Source organism: Oncorhynchus tshawytscha, linkage group LG01, assembly GCF_018296145.1.
Source record: "Oncorhynchus tshawytscha isolate Ot180627B linkage group LG01, Otsh_v2.0, whole genome shotgun sequence".
Taxonomy (NCBI): domain Eukaryota; kingdom Metazoa; phylum Chordata; class Actinopteri; order Salmoniformes; family Salmonidae; genus Oncorhynchus; species Oncorhynchus tshawytscha.
Window position 1 is genome coordinate 69,376,542 of NC_056429.1, and position 19,928 is coordinate 69,396,469.

Sequence of the window (19,928 nt, forward strand, 5' to 3'; positions counted from 1 at the left end):
AAGATTCAACGACCAAAATACACTGAGCAAGTTCCACAGACATGTGACAAACAGAAATTGAATAATGTGTCCCTGAACAAAGTGGGGGTCAAAATCAAAAGTAACAGTCAGTATCTGGTGTGGCCACCAGCTGCATTAAGTACGGCAGTGCATCTCCTCCTCATGGACTGCACCAGATTTGCCAGTTCTTGCTGTGAGATGTTACCCCACTCTTCCACCAAGGCACTTGCAAGTTCCCAGACATTTCTGGGGGGGAATGGCCCTAGCCCTCACCCTCCGATCCAACAGGTCCCAGATGTGCTCAATGGGATTGAGATCCGGGCTCTTCGCTGGCCATGGCAGAACACTGACATTTCTGTCTGAACGAGCAGTATGGCTGGTGGCATTGTCATGCTGGAGGGTCATGTCAGGATGAGCCTGCAGGAAGGGTACCAGATGATGGAGGAGGATGTCTTCCCTGTAACGCACAGCATTGAGGTTGCCTGCAATAACAACAAGCTCAGTTTGATGATGCTGTGACACACCACCCCAGACCATGACGGACCTGCCACCTCAAATCGATCCTGCTCCAGAGTACAGGCCTCGGTGTAACACTCATACCTTCGACGATAAACGCAAATTCGACCATGACCCCTGGTGAAACAAAATCGCGACTCGTCAGTGAAGAGCAATTTTTGCCAGTCCTGTCTGGTCCAGCGACCGAGGGTTTGTGCCCATAGGTGACGCTGTTGCCGGTGATGTCTGGTGAGGACCTGCCTTACAACAGGCCTACACGCCCTCAGTCCAGCCTCTCTCAGCCTATTGCGGACCGTCTGAGCACTGATGGAGGGATTGTGCATTCCTGGTGTAACTTGGGCAGTTGTTGCCATCCAAGTCAAATCAAATTTTATTGGTCACATACACATTTAGCAAATCAAATCAAATGTATTTATATAGCCCTTCGTACATCAGCTGATATCTCAAAGTGCTGTACAGAAACCCAGCCTAAAACCCCAAACAGCAAGCAATGCAGGTGTAGAAGCACGATTTCAGATGCGGTCTAGTCGAGGAGTTGACCTCTCAAATCAAATTTCAGGACTCATACTCACAAAATTTCTGAGTACGAGTGCTGATTTTAGGATCAGGTCCCTCTTGTCTATACAATGTTGTTCGTTTGTGTTAACCATGCAGATGTTAACCATGTGTATGTGACCAATAAAATTTGATTTGGATGGCAACAATAACTGCCCGAGCAGTTGTGATGTACCTGTCCCGCAGGTGTGATGTTCGGATGCACCGATCCTGTGCAGGTGTTGTTACATGTGGTCTGCCACAGCGAGGACGATCAGCTGTCCGTCCTGTCTCCCTGTAGTGCTGTCTTAGGCGTGTCACAGTACGGACATTGCAATTTATTTCCCTGGCCATATCTGCAGTCCTATTGCCTCCTTGCAGCATGCCCAAGGCACTTTCACACAGATGAGCAGGGACCCTGGGCATCTTTCTTTTGGTGTTTTTCAGAGTCAGTAGAAAGGCCTCTTCAGTGTCCTAAGTTTTCATAACTGTGACCTTAATTGCCTACCGTCTGTAAGCTGTTAGTGTCTTAACAACCGTTCCACAGGTGCATGTTCATTAATTGTTTATGGTTCATTGAACAAGCATGGGAAACAGTTTAAACCCTTTACAATGAAGATCTGTGAAGTTATTTGGATTTTTACAAATTATCTTATCTTTGAAAGACAGGGTCCTGAAAAAGGGAAGTTTCTTTTTTTGCTGAGTTTATATAGTCAAATACACACATTTTGGGTCGCTCGTTAGTATGGACAAAACATTTGCGGCCATTATCAACCATTACAGCAGCACATCACAAACTCTCCGTACCGTAAAGACATCACTGGACATAGATCTGGTAGCTTCTCACCCACAGAAATATTATGAAATGAATCTGTATATTGGGCCAGAAACTTTTCACATACAAGTGGAGGACTTACTCTAGATGTTGAGTCCCTTTACTCATGTCTATGGACAGCTCCCAGTATCTTGGTCCTTTTACTTTCACCTGTAAGCACATTAAAACAAGTAGGTCAGCCAATACTTTTTTAAACTTTATTTTGAGAACAATGTGGAAATATCATATTATTTTCTTGTAATAGCCGAGTTTGACCACACTAAGTGACCTTTCTTCCCTGTATTGTATTATAAAAAGTAAGTAAGAAAAGCTTATAAAAGTCCAAATCGCATTACTCATTTCCAAACAAACATGTTGACATCAACCATCCTGCTTGACAAGACTAAACAGAAAGATTGTGCAGCCGGACTACATTCGTCTGATAAAGTACTACATTTCCTTCTACCTTTTTGAGGAGCTGCAGCTCAGGCAACATGGTGGGGGCCATCAGCTCCACTGTAGTCTCCTCATACCATGGAGTCTCCTGATACAGAGAAAAAACAAACAAATATACTCTGAAGACTTTCAAGAAGAAATTAACACAGAAACACACAGCCATCATACGTAACATGAACTGAAACATGGACTAAAGCTCTTTGCGCAAAAAAATGAAAATGTAAATTCACCATGTACACATGTGCTGCATGCAACCTCATAGTGAACATTGAAATATGCAGTGTGTGTGTACGTGCAGAGGTGAAGTGTGTGATTGCACATATGCAGGGGGTGTCATTATAATTGATGTGCGCCGCATGTCTCTCCCTCTGCTGTTCCAGAGTAATTGAAATAAGGAGCACTTCATGGTGAGCCCGCAAACCCAACCGTCAGCAGACCTTCAAGGAAAACTCCAGGCGAAAATTATATTTTGGTATTTTTTAAATTAGTCCACTGTTGATACAGTCCCAAAATCAGTTGCATGTCAGAAGTCATGTTTTCAAGATATTGGACTTAGAAGAAGCAAAGTGTCCCCGGCCACATCATCATCTCAGGCCTCACTCCCCCCTATCTGAGATATTAACTGCAGCCCTCATCCTCCATATGAAATCACATGTTATTTGTCATGCACCGAATACAACAGGTATATAGACCTTACAGTGAAATGCTTACTTACAAGCCCTTAACTAACAATAAAGTTAAGAAAAATACCTAAAGAAATAAAAAAGTAACAAATAATTAAAGAGCAGCAGTAAAATAACAAGAGCGAGGCTATATACAGGGGGTACCGGTACAGAGTCAATGTGCAGGGGGCGCTTGTTAGTCGAGGTAATTTGTACATGTAGGTAGAGTTAAAGTGAATATGCATAGATAAGAGACTAGCAGCATTGAAAAATATATGGGGGGGCAATGGAAATAGTCTGGGTAGCCATTTGATTAGATGTTCAGGAGTCTTATGACTTGGGGGTAGAAGCTGTTTGGAAGCCTCTTGGACCTAGACTTGGCGCTCCGGTACTGCTTGCCGTGCGGGAGCAGAGGGAACAGTCTATGACTTGGGTGGCTGGAGTCTGACAATTGTTAGGTTCTTCCTCTGACACCACCTGGTATAGAGGCCCTGGATGGCAGGAAGCTTGGCCCCAGTGCTGCACTGCACTACACACTACCCTCTGAAGTGCCTTGTGGTCGGAGGCCGAGCAGTTGCCATACCAGGCAGTGATGCAACCAGACCGGATGCTCTCGATTGTGCAGCTGTAAACTTTGAGGATCTGAGGACCCATGACAAATCTTTTCAATCTCCTGAGGGGGAATAGGTTGTGTCGTGCCCTCTTCACGACTCTTGGTGTGTTTGGACCATGATAGTTTGTTGTTGATGTGGACACCAAGGAACTTGAAGCTCTCAACCTGCTCCACTACAGCCCCGTCAATGAGAACGGGTGTGTGCTCGGTCCTCCTTTTCCTGTAGTCCACAATCATCTCCTTTATCTTGATCACTTTGAGGGAGAGGTTGTTGTCCTGGCACCACACGGCCAGGTCTCACACCTCCTCCCTATAGGCGGTCTCGTCTTTGTGATGATCAGACCTACAACTGTTGTGTCATCTGCAAACTTAATGATGGTGTTGGAGTCGTTTCTGGCCGTGCAGTCATGAGTGTAGAGGGAGTACAGGAGGGGACTGAGCACGCACCCCTGAGGGGCCCCCGTGTTGAGGATCAGGGTGTTGTTGTTATCAGGGTGATAATAATGAAATGACAGACACACAGTACCAAAGCCTCCTCAAATAAGGCTAAATAGAGGAAGTGACAACTACGGCTATGTTCACAGGAACATTTATGACGCAAGAGAGCGCCCAGTCGGACACCTATGACGCTTTCAGTAAATGAGAGTGAAAAGGTTCAACTTGAGTTCTCCTGTGTAACAAGGTCACTATTAAATACAGGGAAGTCAACAGTTGCTTGTTGCTACTACTATTAGCAGGGCCAAATTCTAAGGAATTGCATGTAGCTTACACTTCTGCTATTGCCTCTTACTAATACAAGTGCGCACTGTACCAATCAACTCTATAGTGAGGGTTCAGATGAGTACATGCAAAACTGAAACTGGGAAGTGCATTCCAAAATGTTAACTTCCCTCTATTAACACCTGTTTAGTTTCATCATTTTCAAGTTCATGGGTCTCCAGTGATTGTTTTAACACGTGGCTTTAATTCTGAATGAATGAGTCAGACTCATCTTGAAGGTATCACATATGAAGGTCATAGCAGACACAGCTAGGTTGACACTATAAATGGGAGTTATGACCATGCATTGGTCTCAACAGGTTGTATTTTGACTGGGGACTAACTCATTGAGTTGAATACCTTGTATGTGACGTCCAGCAGGGCGTAGCAGGGTTTCAGTGTGTCCACATCGACTGGGACCAGCAGACGAGGCTCAGCCGCCAGGACACCCAGGTGACGCAAAGCCTGCAGGTGGTACCTGAAGCACAGAGATCACACACACAAACATTTTACATTAAGGACCTGGAGGGCCACAGAATTGCTGCTTTTCACCCTTTCCTTCTAAATCAAATCAACTTGATTAAATTTAATCAACAACTGAGTCAGAACCGGCCAGAACTGACCAGATGAGTGAACATTGTCTAATCATCTACAAATCAATTGATAAACCACCTACCAGGTAGAAACGAAAAATATGCAATACTTGAATAGCCCTCGTCTATATGGTATTCTTTAACTACTCTTAATTATGGTCATGGACTTAGAGAGCTTGACTTGGCTCTGTCAGTAGAAGTTCTGATGACTTTCTTATCTCGCCTCATGTAACACTCCCTCCCCGTCTCACAGCCCATTTTGTTTTTCTTAAAATCTACAGCTCAAAACAGCAATACTTTCAAACAGTAGACACCAAATCCATTATGGTCATTGAAAGTCTATGCCGTTACATTAGAGCTCTGTCTATCCTGCCATTTTAGAGCTCTGATAAGCTGTACCTATTGTTTGTATTCCCTGAGGTTGTGTGTCTTACCGGTTGTCTGTGCTGTGGGCAGGGAAATGGGGGTAGAGAGCACAAAGCAAGGCAGCGATGGCCGAGTTGGAGGTGCTGAGAGTGTACCTGTGAGAGGACAATGGGATAACATCAGACCACTACATCATGGATACAGACATAAATGTAAACAAACAGGCACATCACATCAGTGTTGATGTTGGCACATATTACAATAGAATCCTTTTTTGGCGAATAGGTCCAAAGAACAAATGAGGAATTTGGCCTGGGCAAAACAGTTTTGAAATGCTAGGCACCTGACGTAATTTGTGCTCATAAAAGCCCTACTTAAAAAAACATTATTTTTTTTAAATGACTGCACTTAAGTGTGTGCTTAGGCTGGTTCAAACCATTGTGTCGGCTTGGGGAGAAAAATCACTTGTTCGGGTTAGTGTAGGTGAGGGGTTGCCTTGCCTCCTCTTAAAATACCAACTGAAGAGATTAATTCTCAACCCACGAGCTGCCACTCATCCACTCTCCATGGCAACAGATAAAGAGAACTGGCTGGGATGTTCCTGTTTTTACGAAGTGTATTACAGACAGAGGTGAAAAAAACAGCACTATTTACTACACAAGTCAGCTTGATAACAAGGCCCACAAACATACAGAGCAACAGTCAACTTATGTTTGCTCAACACTGATCTCATCTTGAACTGTAGAGTAACATATTCACTGAGAATGGCTGTTCATTTAGCGCTTCTCAAATTCATTTTCAGAAACTTGTCCCTGAGCAATATTACTGTGTTTGAATTGACCCATTCCCTATGCTGAGACTAGGCTCATTGTGGAACTCTGTAGCTACACAAAATGAGACGATAAATGTTTCACTTCAGGTTCTATGATGAAAGCCAGACTGGCAGGGCTGTATGGTGATTGGTTACTATGCAGGATGAAATAATTATCCACAGACCACATCCAGAGAGAGAAAAAGATAGAGTGAGTGCAAGAAAAGATTAAAAGAAAGACGCCATATGTCTGATCCCCACTACAATCTTTCCTTACGCAGGCGTATGTTCAAGGCCGGAATAGGCTGAGAATACTACAATAAGGGCATTCAAATTGCGACCTTGAAGTTGTGGGCCTGCAATTGTCAGCCCTAAAATAAGCAAGTCTAAAAACAGCAAGTCTAAAATCAAAGGGTTTGTCCAGTAAATGTTGATAAGGAGGCAGATTTAGCATCAGTAATGAGTATTGTTACATAAAACTAGATACCCCATAGTCACTGTTTGAATAGCCCTGGGATATTTTAACTATTTGTTATAAAGAACACTCACATAACAGGACACCCCTCATGAACTCATTATACACGTTGTAGCAAAACATACAATCAATATTGATACGGATACAAATGACAGGTGAAAAGTAAAACATCCCTTGACTAGATTATGTTTGATTTACTTTCAATGCAAAAGACAGTACAATAAATATTTATGTCAGCTATGATCATTGGAGAGGCTGGCTGAAACCGGTTGTGAAAACATGTCTCACCTCCCTCCTCCCAGGAAGAGCAGGCCCAGGGCCATGTGGTGGGCCATGTGGAAGCCATAGTTCATCTCTCCACTGGTCCTCTTGTGGAGGAAGCGGCAGAGCTGCAGCACTTTCAGGTTACCAGAGCCAGCCATCACCATGGACAGGGCCAGCAGCACCATGCTCAGACATGTCTGCAGGTTATAGTGGCCCGTCTAGCATAGGAGACACAGAGACACAGATAGAAAAATTGGTTGTGGTGATTGAGCTTGAGTGTATTCTATTGGCGTAAATGGACATTATGGTTGGGAGAAATATGAAAGCAGTGAAACTTACAACCGTCGCTGTCGCTGATGTCAAACACTGCATGAAACTCCTTGCAAACTTGTACTGTGCGAGAAACAGAAGGGTTAGAGACGAACTAGCCAAATAACTAACTTATTTTGAAGTTTGCTCTTCTTACCAAGCAGTCGAATGCGTCAGAGTTGGCCGAGCCAGCGAAGCGAAATCCCACCGCCATGCATGCTCCAGCAATTATGTAGTCATGGGCTTGGCTGAGGACAGGAGTTGTCACACACCTCATTATGAGACTAAACACACCAACTCAAATCCAGCCATGCGGAGAGAGCTAAGGAAACTTTACGTAAAGTCAGTTTGTACTCACGCTAAAGTTTCCATGTTCAAATCCTCTGAAACCACTGGGTTCCCAATGTTCTCTTGGATTATCTGGATTCAAAACAAAGCAAACCGATCTTTGATTCTATAATCATTGTTATCATTGTTTTGGGGATATTAACTAATTTGATCTTGTTGACGTGTAAATGGGTCCAGATGGAGGAAATGCCATTGAGTCTTGTTGCCTCAGTCGTGCGCGCTTGGCAGTAAAGAGTCATTTGAGGACTGAAACTTAGTTTCCTTATTAGCACTGATGTCATTCATTAACAAGTTCATCACACAGTATGACTAACTAACAACATTAAGAGCCTCAGATTGAACCTCTAATGTCTATGGACTGGGCCTTCTGCACTGTTCACTCCAAGAACCCGAGGCCGAAATGATATTACCACTTGTCCGGAGTAGAGGTTTGGGCTGGTAGTGACTTGTGTCTAATGAGCTGAGGTGTTCATGCATGTGTGCATATTCAAGGCAGTTACCTGAGGCACATTGCTGCTCACCCACTCCGAGTTGGGTAGAATGTCATCCCACATGATGATACACCTGGCCAGTGTCTGAGGAGGGAGAGGAGACAGTGACAATGTGTAAAGGTAGTGGATCAGACATTTTGAATTATATACAGTACCAGTCAAAAGTTTGGACACAACTACTCATTCCAGGGTTTTTCTTTATTTTTACTATTTTCTACATTGTAGAATATTAGTGAAGACATCAAAACTCTGAAATAAAACATATGGAATCAAGTAGAAAGAAAAAATATATTTTAGATTCTTCAAAGTAGCCACCCTTTGCCTTGACAGCTTTGCACTCTGGGGTCTGGCATAGTGAATAAGGCAGGTCCGTAGTGGCCAGTACACAGTAGCTACAGCAGCTGAGCTTCTCTGCACTGACTCACCCTGAGAAGCAGAAACTCTGGTTTGATGAAATCCAGGAGGAACATGGTGTCTGGAGCTTTCAGCCAATCAGCGATAGACCTGTGAAGGGGTGACAATAGGTGTTAATGGCAGCCAGAACCAGGCGATAGCTTATAACTGAAGAAGTCCTTTGGTATGTGCTGGAGCGCTGGGGACAAGATGTGCTGTGATGCACTGTGTAAGATTAGATAGAGTCCATTACTTACAGAGAGCATGCTGAGTGGAGTCAAGTATAAGAGAACAGGACATTGCGTCTCGTTGAAGGCTAATCTAATATGAGAATAAGAGTGGTGGTGGTGGAATCCATTCTCACCTGTTGTTGGTTTTCAGGTAGATCATGGCCAGCGCCAGGGTCGCTCCAGGACAGGTGACGTCCACGTTGATGGTGTCACCCTCCTGTCACAAAGAACAGGGGCATTAGTTAACTTTTTTTTTTTTTTACCCGAGACAATAACCAGAAACCCTCACAGTTGGGACAAAGTATATGGGCAGTGTATTCTGTCAGACCTTGGTTTTGTGCCTTCAGGAAAAATGTTAATATGTTAGATGGGGATGAACTGGACAGTAGGCTTTGTTGGGTTGTAATTTGAAATACTTGCTACACCATAAGTTAATGTTTATATATAGGAGGAATGTATATGGTGGGGTCAATGGACTTTGGATATGAGCTAGGGGCTTGGAAAGTGACTAAGGGAAAAGGCAATCACATGGTTGCGGTCACTGATAAGGGTGGATACAGTGGGGCAAAAAAGTATTTAGTCAGCCACCAATAGTGAAAGTTCTCCCACTTAAAAAGATGAGAGGCCTGTAATTTTCATCATAGGTACACTTCAACTATGACAGACAAAATGAGAAGAAAAAAAATCCAGAAAATCACATTGTAGGATTTTTAATGAATTTATTTGCAAATTATGGTGGAAAATGAGTATTTGGTCACCTACAAACAAGCAATATTTCTGGCTCTCACAGACCTGTAACTTCTTCTTTAAGAGGCTCCTCTGTCCACCACTCATTACCTGTATTAATGGCACCTGTTTGAACTTGTTATCAGTATAAAAGACACCTGTCCACAACCTCAAACAGTCACACTCCAAACTCCACTATGGCCAAGACCAAAGAGCTGTCAAAGGACACCAGAAACAAAATGGTAGACCTGCACCAGGCTGGGAAGACTGAATCTGCAATAGGTAAGCAGCTTGGTTTGAAGAAATCAACTGTGGGAGCAATTATTAGGAAATGGAAGACATACAAGACCACTGATAATCTCCCTCGATCTGGGGCTCCACGCAAGATCTCACCCCGTGGGGTCAAAATGATCACAAGAACGGTGAGCAAAAATACGCCGCCAGGGACTCAAATCCTGCAGTGCCAGACATGTCCCCCTGCTTAAGCCAGCACATGTCCAGGCCCGTCTGAAGTTTGCTAGAGAGCATTTGGATGATCCAGAAGAAGATTGGGAGAATGTCATATGGTCAGATGAAACCAAAATAGAACTTTTTGGTAAAAACTCAACTCGTCGTGTTCGGAGGACAAAGAATGCTGAGATGCATCCAAAGAACACCATACCTACTGTGAAGCATGGGGGTGGAAACATCATGCTTTGGGGCTGTTTTTCAGGACTGATCCGTGTAAAGGAAAGAATGGATGGGGCCATGTATCGTGAGATTTTGAGTGAAAACCTCCTTCCATCAGCAAGGGCATTGAAGATGAAACGTGGCTGGGTCTTTCAGCATGACAATGATCCCAAACACACCGCCCGGGCAACGAAGGAGTGGCTTCGTAAGAAGCATTTCAAGGTCCTGGAGTGGCCTAGCCAGTCTCGAGATCTCAACCCCATATAAAATCTTTGGAGGGAGTTGAAAGTCCGTGTTGCCCAGCAACAGCCCCAAAACATCACTGCTCTAGAGGAGATCTGCATGGAGGAATGGGCCAAAATACCAGCAACAGTGTGTGAAAACCTTGTGAAGACTTACAGAAAACGTTTGACCTCTGTCATTGCCAACAAAGGGTATATAACAAAGTATTGAGATACACTTTTGTTATTGACCAAATACTTATTCTCCACCATAATTTGCAAATACATTAATTAAAAATCCTACAATGTGATTTTCTGGATTGGTTTTCTCCTTTTGTCTGTCATAGTTGAAGTGTACCTATGATGAAAATTACAGGCCTCTCATCTTTTTAAGTGGGAGAACTTGCACAATTGGTGGCTGACCAAATACTTTTTTGCCCCACTGTAGCTGTGGATTAGTGAGGAATGGGGGACGAGGTCAGGTCACATGAAGGGAGAAGGAACAGTTTATTACCCACATCACTTAACTTCCTGCGAAGATGTAATGTTTAGAGGAAAGGAGGAGACTCCGTCTAAAGGGGGGGTATAAATATTTGTGCTGGTGGGAACATGTTTTTGTCTTATGCAGCTGTGTGACCCAGTGGGTGAATAAACTTGGTTTGAGCTTTACTCGCTGGTCCGTGAGTTTTTACTCCGTTTATTTAGAACCTAACAGCCTACAAGTGAGGAAAGTTGTCTCGCCGTTTGCTTTTTTTCCCCTTACCTTGATCTGGTAGCTGGGGGACTTGTGTTTTTCTCTGTTGATGCCGGCGTGGGTGCGTCGATGCCCCCCCACCATGTACTGGTAGAGCTGCTCAGGGACGTTCAGGTCAGACATACCTATTAGGTTACTGCCATGCTATGGAGAGAGAGAGAGAGGGTGGGAGTGGAAGGGATCATTCAGTGACTGAGAAACTCTCTTCTGTTTTTTTTAGATGATCCACATCCTGAGTGAACGCTAGTGATGCATTTAGTCACCTTTTTCATTCAGTACCCTTTTATGATTTCTCAGCCTTTTGATGTATGAAGAGTGCTTTCCATGTGAGAACATTTCCTCTTTCTATTACCTCTCTACATACACAGGAATACAGTAAGTAACTTTACTGCAGAGCTGATCCAGTAGTGTAATTACAGTGTGTACTACTAGACTTACCCCCAGACAGACCATGCCCAGGGCTAGCCCAGCGGCAAGGGAGTAGGACTCGCGGTCTGTACAGTACTCCATCTCAGGACCAGGGGGTCGACCTGCAGGAAGCAGCAACATCTGTTAACTTCAATATCTATTGGAGTTTCGGAGTAAGCTCCATCATCAAAGCACCATATTTGAAGGAATACATTTTACTTCAATTATATAATTTTTTTTGCTGAGGCATCTTAGAGAAAGTTCTGCCTTGACAACAAAGCTTGCTCCGAAACATGACAGCAATACTAATCATTGAAGAGAATAAGGCTGTCGTGCTGAACCTTCCTTAGACCTTTCAGTTGTACATTCTAAGGACTGAGCCCCCCCCCCCTTCAGCAGTCCAGACTATTTTTAAAATCTTGGTTGGAGCGCCAGCACCTATAATCTATTCAATATCCAGGCACAACATAGACGCTTCACAAACCATCTGGCTTAAGCATACTGTAACTAAAGGGAATATTAAAGGGTGACATAACAGCTCCATATGTAGCGTGCACTGCTAAATGTGATAACACACTATGTACATTTCCCAAAAAAAGAATGTGCTTTATAAAACGCTGACATAACCCATGCAAATTAAGATGCTGATATGAAGTGTGAGATTCCACCTGAAATGACTTGCCCCATCGAAACAGTGTGAAACTGTATTGATGTGATGCAACTGCCATACCTGGTGAAAACCTTGTGTTCTGGCCTGGAGCAGGTCAGGTAACTGTCATGTGAGAACTGACCAGGTTAAATAAAGACGGTGAATAAATAAAAGGGCAAGGCTACGGATCAGAGTTCTCAGAAACCCTGCTTCTGACAGCTAAAGTTCAGATGATTCTGCGCATGAGCGAATCAATGTCTGCAAGATCACATGATATTACTCTACATAACAGAACAGCATAGAAATATACTGTTACTGATTGTACAAATGGTCGAATCTCTCTCTCATGCGGCCAAAACAACAGTGCGCACCACTTGGCAAAATATGTGCGATTTGCTAAAATTTGCTCAGCGTACATAATTCAAAACAACACTATTGTTAACTAAAGATCGAAATGAATATCCCCATGAAATTAAATGGTTGGCATGCAGATGCTGTATGGACATTTCCCAGTAAAACTTGAAGAATTAAACGTGACAATTTGCGCAACCATCCTAAAATCTCATAAGAAATTAGGTTGTGCAATGCATCATACGTTGGGAGCTGTTATGTCACCCTTTACAACATGACATATGCTTAGAAATGATATGTGACGCATCTGAAGTCTACATATGCAATTATAAAGCATTTATAAGTTGTTTGTTTTAAGTGGGACCAGCAGTTCCATGTCAAAACAGTTTGTGTATTGTATTTAGTGTTGTATGCCCTCCTCCCTGCAAATATCCCCACAGGACAACAAAACATTTACTTCATTAGGGATGTATCTATCACTGACCGATCTCAGCGAGCAGCACCTCCGCGTTGTGGCGGTGTCCTGTGCCCTGGTAGACTAGGCCGATGCCCACCACGGCCGCCACCTGAACATTGTGCGGTACATCCAGCTCAGTGGAGGTGGGCGGGAGCAGTGCGGGAATGTGAATGCTCAGCAGGCGGGTGATTGACATGTCCATGGTGCTCAGCTTGGCTGCAGACACACCCAGGAGCAGCCCGATGCTTGTCATCTCGTGGCCCTGAGGACACACAGGCAGCCATTTTCATTAGTCCCCCATGGACTTTATACACAGAGGGGTTCACTTGTTTATTAACAAATCGAGAGATTATGAGTTACTGTGTAGGGCTGAATGGGGAGCTAGTATAAAACAACGAGGTTATAACAGATCAGAGCTCTTTGCTCAACATGTGCTGAGTGAGGTAATTTTTTGCCCTCTTCCTCTTTTTGGGGGAACCAAACTACACTGTAGTTCAGCCTAAAATACGTTATTTTCTCCTTCATCACAGAATTACGCTATGTAACAAAATGAATGAGAACATTTGAAAGTACTAATTTTGCATAAATCACCTGATCCCTTTCATACTTAAATAATTCACTTTTAATTTTCAGCCATCAAAGACTGCTGTACTATATCCTAATTAACAGTACAGCAGCAGACCTTTAAAAGTCCACATGTTGTGCTCCAATGTAGGCTCATCTGTCCTGGCACAGGTGATAAGCTAGCAAGAATGAGAATAGTAGTAAAATCGTATACTGTAGTAAATAACCACTGATCTTTCCTGAGCTGAGAGATGTGAAAGATATGACCACACAGCCTTCTATGGCAGGCCTAACTGGAAATGAGAAAGTTGCTATGCGTCACTGCCAGGGAAAAGTCAAAGTGAAACTCCGCTCTCAGCGCGCTGAGGCCTTCCCACTTTCATGTGAGAAAAATAACAGGATGCCGAGAGAATTTCTGCTAAAACCAACGTGCAATCTAGAGAAGCTTCAAAACATGTAATGAGAAAAAGTACACGACTAAACTCAACCGCAGAACCTGTGTTTGCATGCATGCTCACCTTGGTTAAGTAGTCATGTATGTTGAGTGTGGCCAGCTTGGTGAGGTGTCCGTTGAGGCCCAGAGCCATGAGGAAGCCTGCATACTCGTTGGCCAGCTCGGGGCTCTTGGGTTTGTTGTAGGCGATCCAGGCAGAGTCCACCTGGGAGGCCGGAGCGATTTTCAGGCCCGCAGCCACCCCGTTGTGAAAGCTGGACCAGCTCGTCATGTTGGGAGGAACGTCAATGTTCCCGCTGTTCAGATCTACCATGGTGTTCTGAGGGGGCGCACGACCTGTCACCAGAAACACAGGACTCCATATCGGATTCTGACAAACTCCACACACATGCATGCTCGACATTTAGGCCAGAATCCCGTTAGCACCAAGGAGCAATGTAAACATGGCCTGCCGGGTTCAAAATAAGTCTCTGCTTCTCATCACAGTGATCACACACATTGCATTCTTTCCCTTGTCCTAAAACGCAACACACTGAAGCACCAGCTGTAATTACAGATCCAGACTGACTAAAGTGAGCTTTGTGAGCTTTCTTGTGGGCTGCTGTTAAAAACACACCCAGAGATTGAACTTGCATAGACAGACTGAGAAAAGCCTTTTTACTCAGATCTTCAAAGGAAAAACAACATATTCCTGTACTTGATGTTTTGTCATAACTATTTCTGTAAACGTGTTTGAAGTAGGGTTGGGCAATATGGCCTAAATATATATATATTTTTCTCTTCAAACTTAATATTCACGATTTCGATGTTCTCTAAATAAGCTTTATGTACAATGTCAAATACACTGCATTTCAAAAATTGAGGGCTTGTGAAATGAAGGCTAAATATAAGCCCCACTAACAATTAAATTATTTTATCAAAATAGTTTAACCTGCTTTTCTGCAATAATCCCTGATCTGGCTTTCAAGTCGTTCTATGAAAATGCCCTTTTTGTTACAAATGTAATGACCAACTTCTTGTAGCAGACATTATAGAAAATTCAAAACAGGTCACAAACAATCTCTCAAGCACAAGTCAACGTGCTAGTGAGTAGCTTGCTAACCTTTATATATGCCAACTTGGATCTATTTGCTAGCTAACAAGGTAGAACAGTTAGAAAAGTGAGAGGTTTCACACTCGCTAAAACCTGTCCAAAATAAGCCCAATGCGTTTCTAGAGGTTCATTAGGGACCTAAGCTTGTCGCCTGCCTTCCCGGTTTTGGGACAACGACTCCCATTGTAGGGGCATCTTGTCATTATATTCAGCTCTCTGGTGTAAATGAGAAGGTGCACCAAAAATAAATAAAAAGAGTCATTCTTGCGATACAGGCATTTGAAATATCACGCAAAAACATACATTCAAATGAATTTGATATATTGGCCAGTACTAGTTTGAAGACAGACACGATCTCTCAGACACACACAGGTATGAGAAAGGCCTAAGGGATACAGTACCAGTAAGGTTGAGTTTGGGCACTGGTAGGGGCTCCGTTGGCACAGGGTGGTAGGAGAAGAGGGTGAACAGGCCTCTGCCGACTGGCAGAGCCATGGTACGCTGGCAAAGCTGCAACAGTCTACCCAGAGATAGCAGAGAGAGGGATGGAGAGAGAGAGGCATCAGAACAATAGCCAACTACACCACTCAAAAAAATAAAGGGAACACTAAAATAACACATCCTAGATCTGAATGAATTAAATATTCTTATTAAATACTTTTTTCTTTACATAGTTGAATGTGCTGACAACAAAATCACAAAAAATGATCAATGGAAATCAAATTTATCAACCCATGGAGGTCTGGATTTGGAGTCACACTCAAAATTAAAGTGGAAAACCACACTACAGGCTGATCCAACTTTGATGTAATGTCCTGGAAAAAAAAAGTCTAAATGAGGCTCAGTAATGTGTGTGGCCTCCACGTGCCTGTATGACCTCCCTACAACGCCTGGGCATGCTCCTGATGAGTTGGCGGATGGTCTCCTGAGGGATCTCCTCCCAGACCTGGACTAAAGCATCCGCCAACTCCTGGACAGTCTGTGGTGCAATGTGGCGTTGGTGGATGGAGCGAGACATGAACACCCAGATGTGATCAATTGGATTCAGGTTTGGGGAACGGGTGGGCCAGTCCATAGCATCAATGCCTTCCTCTTGCAGGAACTGCTGACACACTCCAGCCACATGAGGTCTAGCATTGTCTTGCATTAGGAGGAACCCAGGGCCAACCGCACCAGCATATGGTCTCACAAGGGGTCTGAGGATCTCATCTCGGTACCTAATGGCAGTCAGGCTACCTCTGGCGAGCACATGGAGGGCTGTGTGGCCCCCCAAAGAAATGCCACCCCACACCATGACTGACCCACCGCCAAACCGGTCATGCTGGAGGATGTTGCAGGCAGCAGAGCGTTCTCCACGGCGTCTCCAGACTGTCACGTCTGTCACATGTGCTCTGTGTGAACCTGCTTTCATCTGTGAAGAGCACAGGGCGCCAGTGGCGAATTTGCCAATCTTGGTGTTCTCTGGCAAATGCCAAACGTCCTGCACGGTGTTGGGCTGTAAGCACAACACCCACCTGTGGACGTCGGGCACTCATACCACCCTCATGGAGTCTATTTCTGACCATTTGAGCAGACACATGCACATTTGTGGCCTGCTGGAGGTCATTTTGCAAGGCTCTGGCAGTGCTCCTCCTTGCAGAAAGGCGGAGGTAGCAGTCCTGCTGCTGGGTTATTGCCCTCCTACGACCTCCTCCACATCTCCTGATGTACTGGCCTGTCTCCTGGTAGCGCCTCCATGCTCTGGACACTACACTGACAGACATAGCAAACCTTCTTGCCACAGCTCGCATTGATGTGCCATCCTGGATGAGCTGCACTACCTGAGCCACTTGTGTGGGTTGTAGACTCCGTCTCATGCTACCACTAGAGTGAAAGCACCGCCAGCATTCAAAAGTGACCAAAACATCAGCCAGGAAGCATAGGAACTGAGAAGAGGTCTGTGGTCACCACCTGCAGAACCACTCCTTTATTGGGGGTGTCTTGCTAATTGCCTATAATTTCCACCTGTTGTCTATTCCATTTGCACAACAGCATGTGAAATGTATTGTCAATCAGTGTTGCTTCCTAAGTGGACAGTTTGATTTCACAGAAGTGTGATTGATTTGGAGTTACATTGTGTTGTTTAAGTGTTCCCTTTATTTTTTGGAGCAGTGTACATACCAACCGCTAACTACAGAGCACACCAAAAAAATAAAAAATAATTTAAAAAGCAAGGTTGAAACTAAGCAGAATTTGGATATAGCCTATAACGTGGGCCCAGACTGCTTTTGAATGAGACTACGATAGCTGCAATCACTTGAACGATATTACTCACTTGTTCTCCTTCTCCTCTATGTACTCGTGGTCGCTGACCTCAGGCAGGTGAACCACACTGACCCTGACTGGTCGGGAGCTCTGGAGTAGACGTCTGGCCTCATGGACACGCAGGTCCTGGCTCCAGATAAGACTAATTACGTCCTGGTTCAGATCTGTCATACCAACCTCCTCCTCCTCTGCCTCTGTGGTGGCTGGAGCCTCCAGCATCAGCCCCAGACCCACCGTCTGAGTACACACACACACACACACACACACAAACACACACGAAACAGAAACATTAACTCTAAATCCACAAGGTTGTAAAGGATGAAGCCCAAACCATCCAATAACCCCAGAAACTCACACTTACAGCTTTGCCTTTGGCCACGGTCACTTTGTGTGCTTGTTTGGTGAGATCCTGTCGCCCAATCAATAGGCAGACGTCCTCTGACCAGTCAGAGCAGGGTTGCTCTCGACACTGGTAGATAGCATCTCTGATGGGCAGAGCCACACCAAAGGGCACAGATTCCAGGTCTTTCAATGTGAAACCTAAATACAACACATGAATGTAAAAAGAGTCTCACACCAGCAAATACTCCATAGCATAGCAATAACAGACAGGCTGTGGAGATGTTTCTAGGCTTGATGTAAAGTCTTACCTTCTGATGTTAGCCAAACCACAAGCTTTACAGCCAAACTTTCATTTGGAGCATCAGGCTTCATACAGCTCGGTCTGGAAGAGAAACAGGGATTACATTTCTCTGTCTCAAGTTGGAAAATCATGGTTAAAATGTTAGGACAAGAGTCTAGTTTATAGCTGTTACTATTACTAGAGGGATATTTAAGCAATATACCACAGCTAAGGGCTGTTCTTATGCCCGACGCCTCGTGGAGTGCCTGGATACAGTCCTTAGCTGTGGTATATTGGGCCATATATCACAAACTCGAGAGATGCCTTACTGCCATTATAAACTGGTTAACAACATAAATATAACAGTAAACAAGTATTTTTGAGTCCTATCCATTGTATATTGTCTGAAATACCATGGCTTTCAGCAAATTAGCATCCAGGACACAAACTACCCAGTTAATAACACGGAGTGAACCCTTCTTTTGGCTTTATGGGAAAATGCTTTATGGTGAATAAAGAGTCTATAAGAAGGAAGTGATTCAGGATGTGCTCCTGGTAAGTTGTTACCTCCTCAAAGCTGATTCAATGACAGTCTTCTTCTGGCCTGTGAGAGAGAGAGACGCCACACAAGTGCTGTAGTTCAGTTGTCACAATAAAAGGAATTGTGAAATGGGTCAGAGAAAACAGGAGAATGACAAAGCCTCACAATCGTCACCATAATGCCCATACTCGATTCCAAAATGCCATTCAGATTATCATGCTTGCAAATAATGAAGCTTTACATTTACAGCGCTACTTCAAAGGACATTTCTTTGGAAACTTTATTAAAAGGGCAATCTGCAATTGCTACACACATTTTCAGACGGACAAATTAAAATGCCATGTAGCCATTGATTCTTGAAGAATATAAATGATAAATGCCTCATGAGCTTAGTTGTACCCAAAAAATAAGCTATATACCATTCGTTAACAAACACTATATAGCCTCAAAACATGGTTAAAACTATCATTTTAATATCATGGATGTTTTGTTTCCCCAGAGTCAGATGAACTCGTGGATACCATTTGTATCTGTGTGCAGTATGAAGGAAGTTAGCGGTTGGTTTGCGAGCTAATGCTAACTAGCATGGCATTTAATGCTAACTAGCATTAGCACAATGACTGAACATTTGATTTATTTTAACCTTAATTTAACTAGGCAAGTCAGTTCAGAACAAATTCTTATTTACAATGACGGCCTACCCCAGCCAAACCCGGACGATGCTGGGCCAATTGTGCACCGGCCTATGCGACTCCCAATCACGGCCGGCTGTGATACAGCCTGGATTCGAACCAGGGACTGTAATGATGCCTCTTGCACGGAGATGAAGTGCCTTAGACCGATGCGCCACTCGGGAGCCAATAGGTACGCCGTTCATCTAACTCTTGGTAAGTAGAACAAGGCCTTAAATGCCAGAATCTCTCAGTCTCTCTTTAAACAAAACAACAGGACAGAGACAGCATGGCAGTACCGCCTTACAACCTCTTCCCTCATGTGCGGAAATTACTGACCGGTGTGACATGCATGTGGGCACGCGTAAGGCACGTGGGAGGCATGTCCCAGGGATGGTTGTTCGTTATCTTGGGCACACACTGCTCAGTAATCAGACACACACAAACCCACCTGCAGAGAGCTTGGCCAGATACTTTGACACATCAACTGAAGTTGCGTTGTCATCTCCAATGATGTACAGGGCATAGCTCTGAGGGAGAGGTACGACAGAGAAACAAACGTCAGTGTCTGGCCTATTGAAACAGAGACAGAAAGATGCTTAGTGTGCAAGAGAGAGTGAGAGACAGGGGCAGAGAACAAAAGGGTGAGTGTGCAAGTAAGAGTCAACAAGAGAGAGAGGGTAAACGAGAGTGAGAGAAAGAGAGTGAGAGAGAGAGAACGAGACAGTGATGGGGTAAAGAGAATCTGTAATTGCATGACAGGCTGTCAGTCTCATCGGTGACGTGCGTCACCTCACTTAGCCTGATGGA

General features: G+C 44.1%; 1 protein-coding gene across 2 annotated transcripts in view; it reads right to left on the reverse strand.

Moving 5' to 3' along the window:
• The window catches only part of anapc1 (anaphase promoting complex subunit 1), a 51,020-nt gene that overhangs the window by 4,258 nt on the left and 26,834 nt on the right, over window positions 1-19,928 (reverse strand). The window contains exons 23-43 of one of the 2 annotated variants that reach the window (XM_042324663.1): window positions 19,570-19,648; window positions 18,474-18,510; window positions 17,935-18,008; window positions 17,646-17,824; window positions 17,295-17,521; window positions 15,382-15,500; window positions 13,952-14,223; window positions 12,897-13,131; window positions 11,443-11,534; window positions 11,014-11,148; window positions 8,769-8,851; window positions 8,437-8,515; window positions 8,021-8,095; window positions 7,531-7,592; window positions 7,330-7,420; window positions 7,203-7,256; window positions 6,888-7,081; window positions 5,382-5,468; window positions 4,715-4,832; window positions 2,331-2,408; window positions 1,968-2,035 (exon numbers count right to left, since the gene is read on the reverse strand). In XM_042324663.1, the coding sequence (XP_042180597.1) occupies window positions 1,968-2,035; window positions 2,331-2,408; window positions 4,715-4,832; window positions 5,382-5,468; window positions 6,888-7,081; window positions 7,203-7,256; window positions 7,330-7,420; window positions 7,531-7,592; window positions 8,021-8,095; window positions 8,437-8,515; window positions 8,769-8,851; window positions 11,014-11,148; window positions 11,443-11,534; window positions 12,897-13,131; window positions 13,952-14,223; window positions 15,382-15,500; window positions 17,295-17,521; window positions 17,646-17,824; window positions 17,935-18,008; window positions 18,474-18,510; window positions 19,570-19,648 (2,438 nt within the window). Of the gene's footprint in view, window positions 1-1,967; window positions 2,036-2,330; window positions 2,409-4,714; window positions 4,833-5,381; window positions 5,469-6,887; window positions 7,082-7,202; window positions 7,257-7,329; window positions 7,421-7,530; window positions 7,593-8,020; window positions 8,096-8,436; window positions 8,516-8,768; window positions 8,852-11,013; window positions 11,149-11,442; window positions 11,535-12,896; window positions 13,132-13,951; window positions 14,224-15,381; window positions 15,501-17,294; window positions 17,522-17,639; window positions 17,825-17,934; window positions 18,009-18,473; window positions 18,511-19,569; window positions 19,649-19,928 lie in introns of both variants that reach the window. The other variant, XM_024428531.2, reaches the window with a different exon arrangement.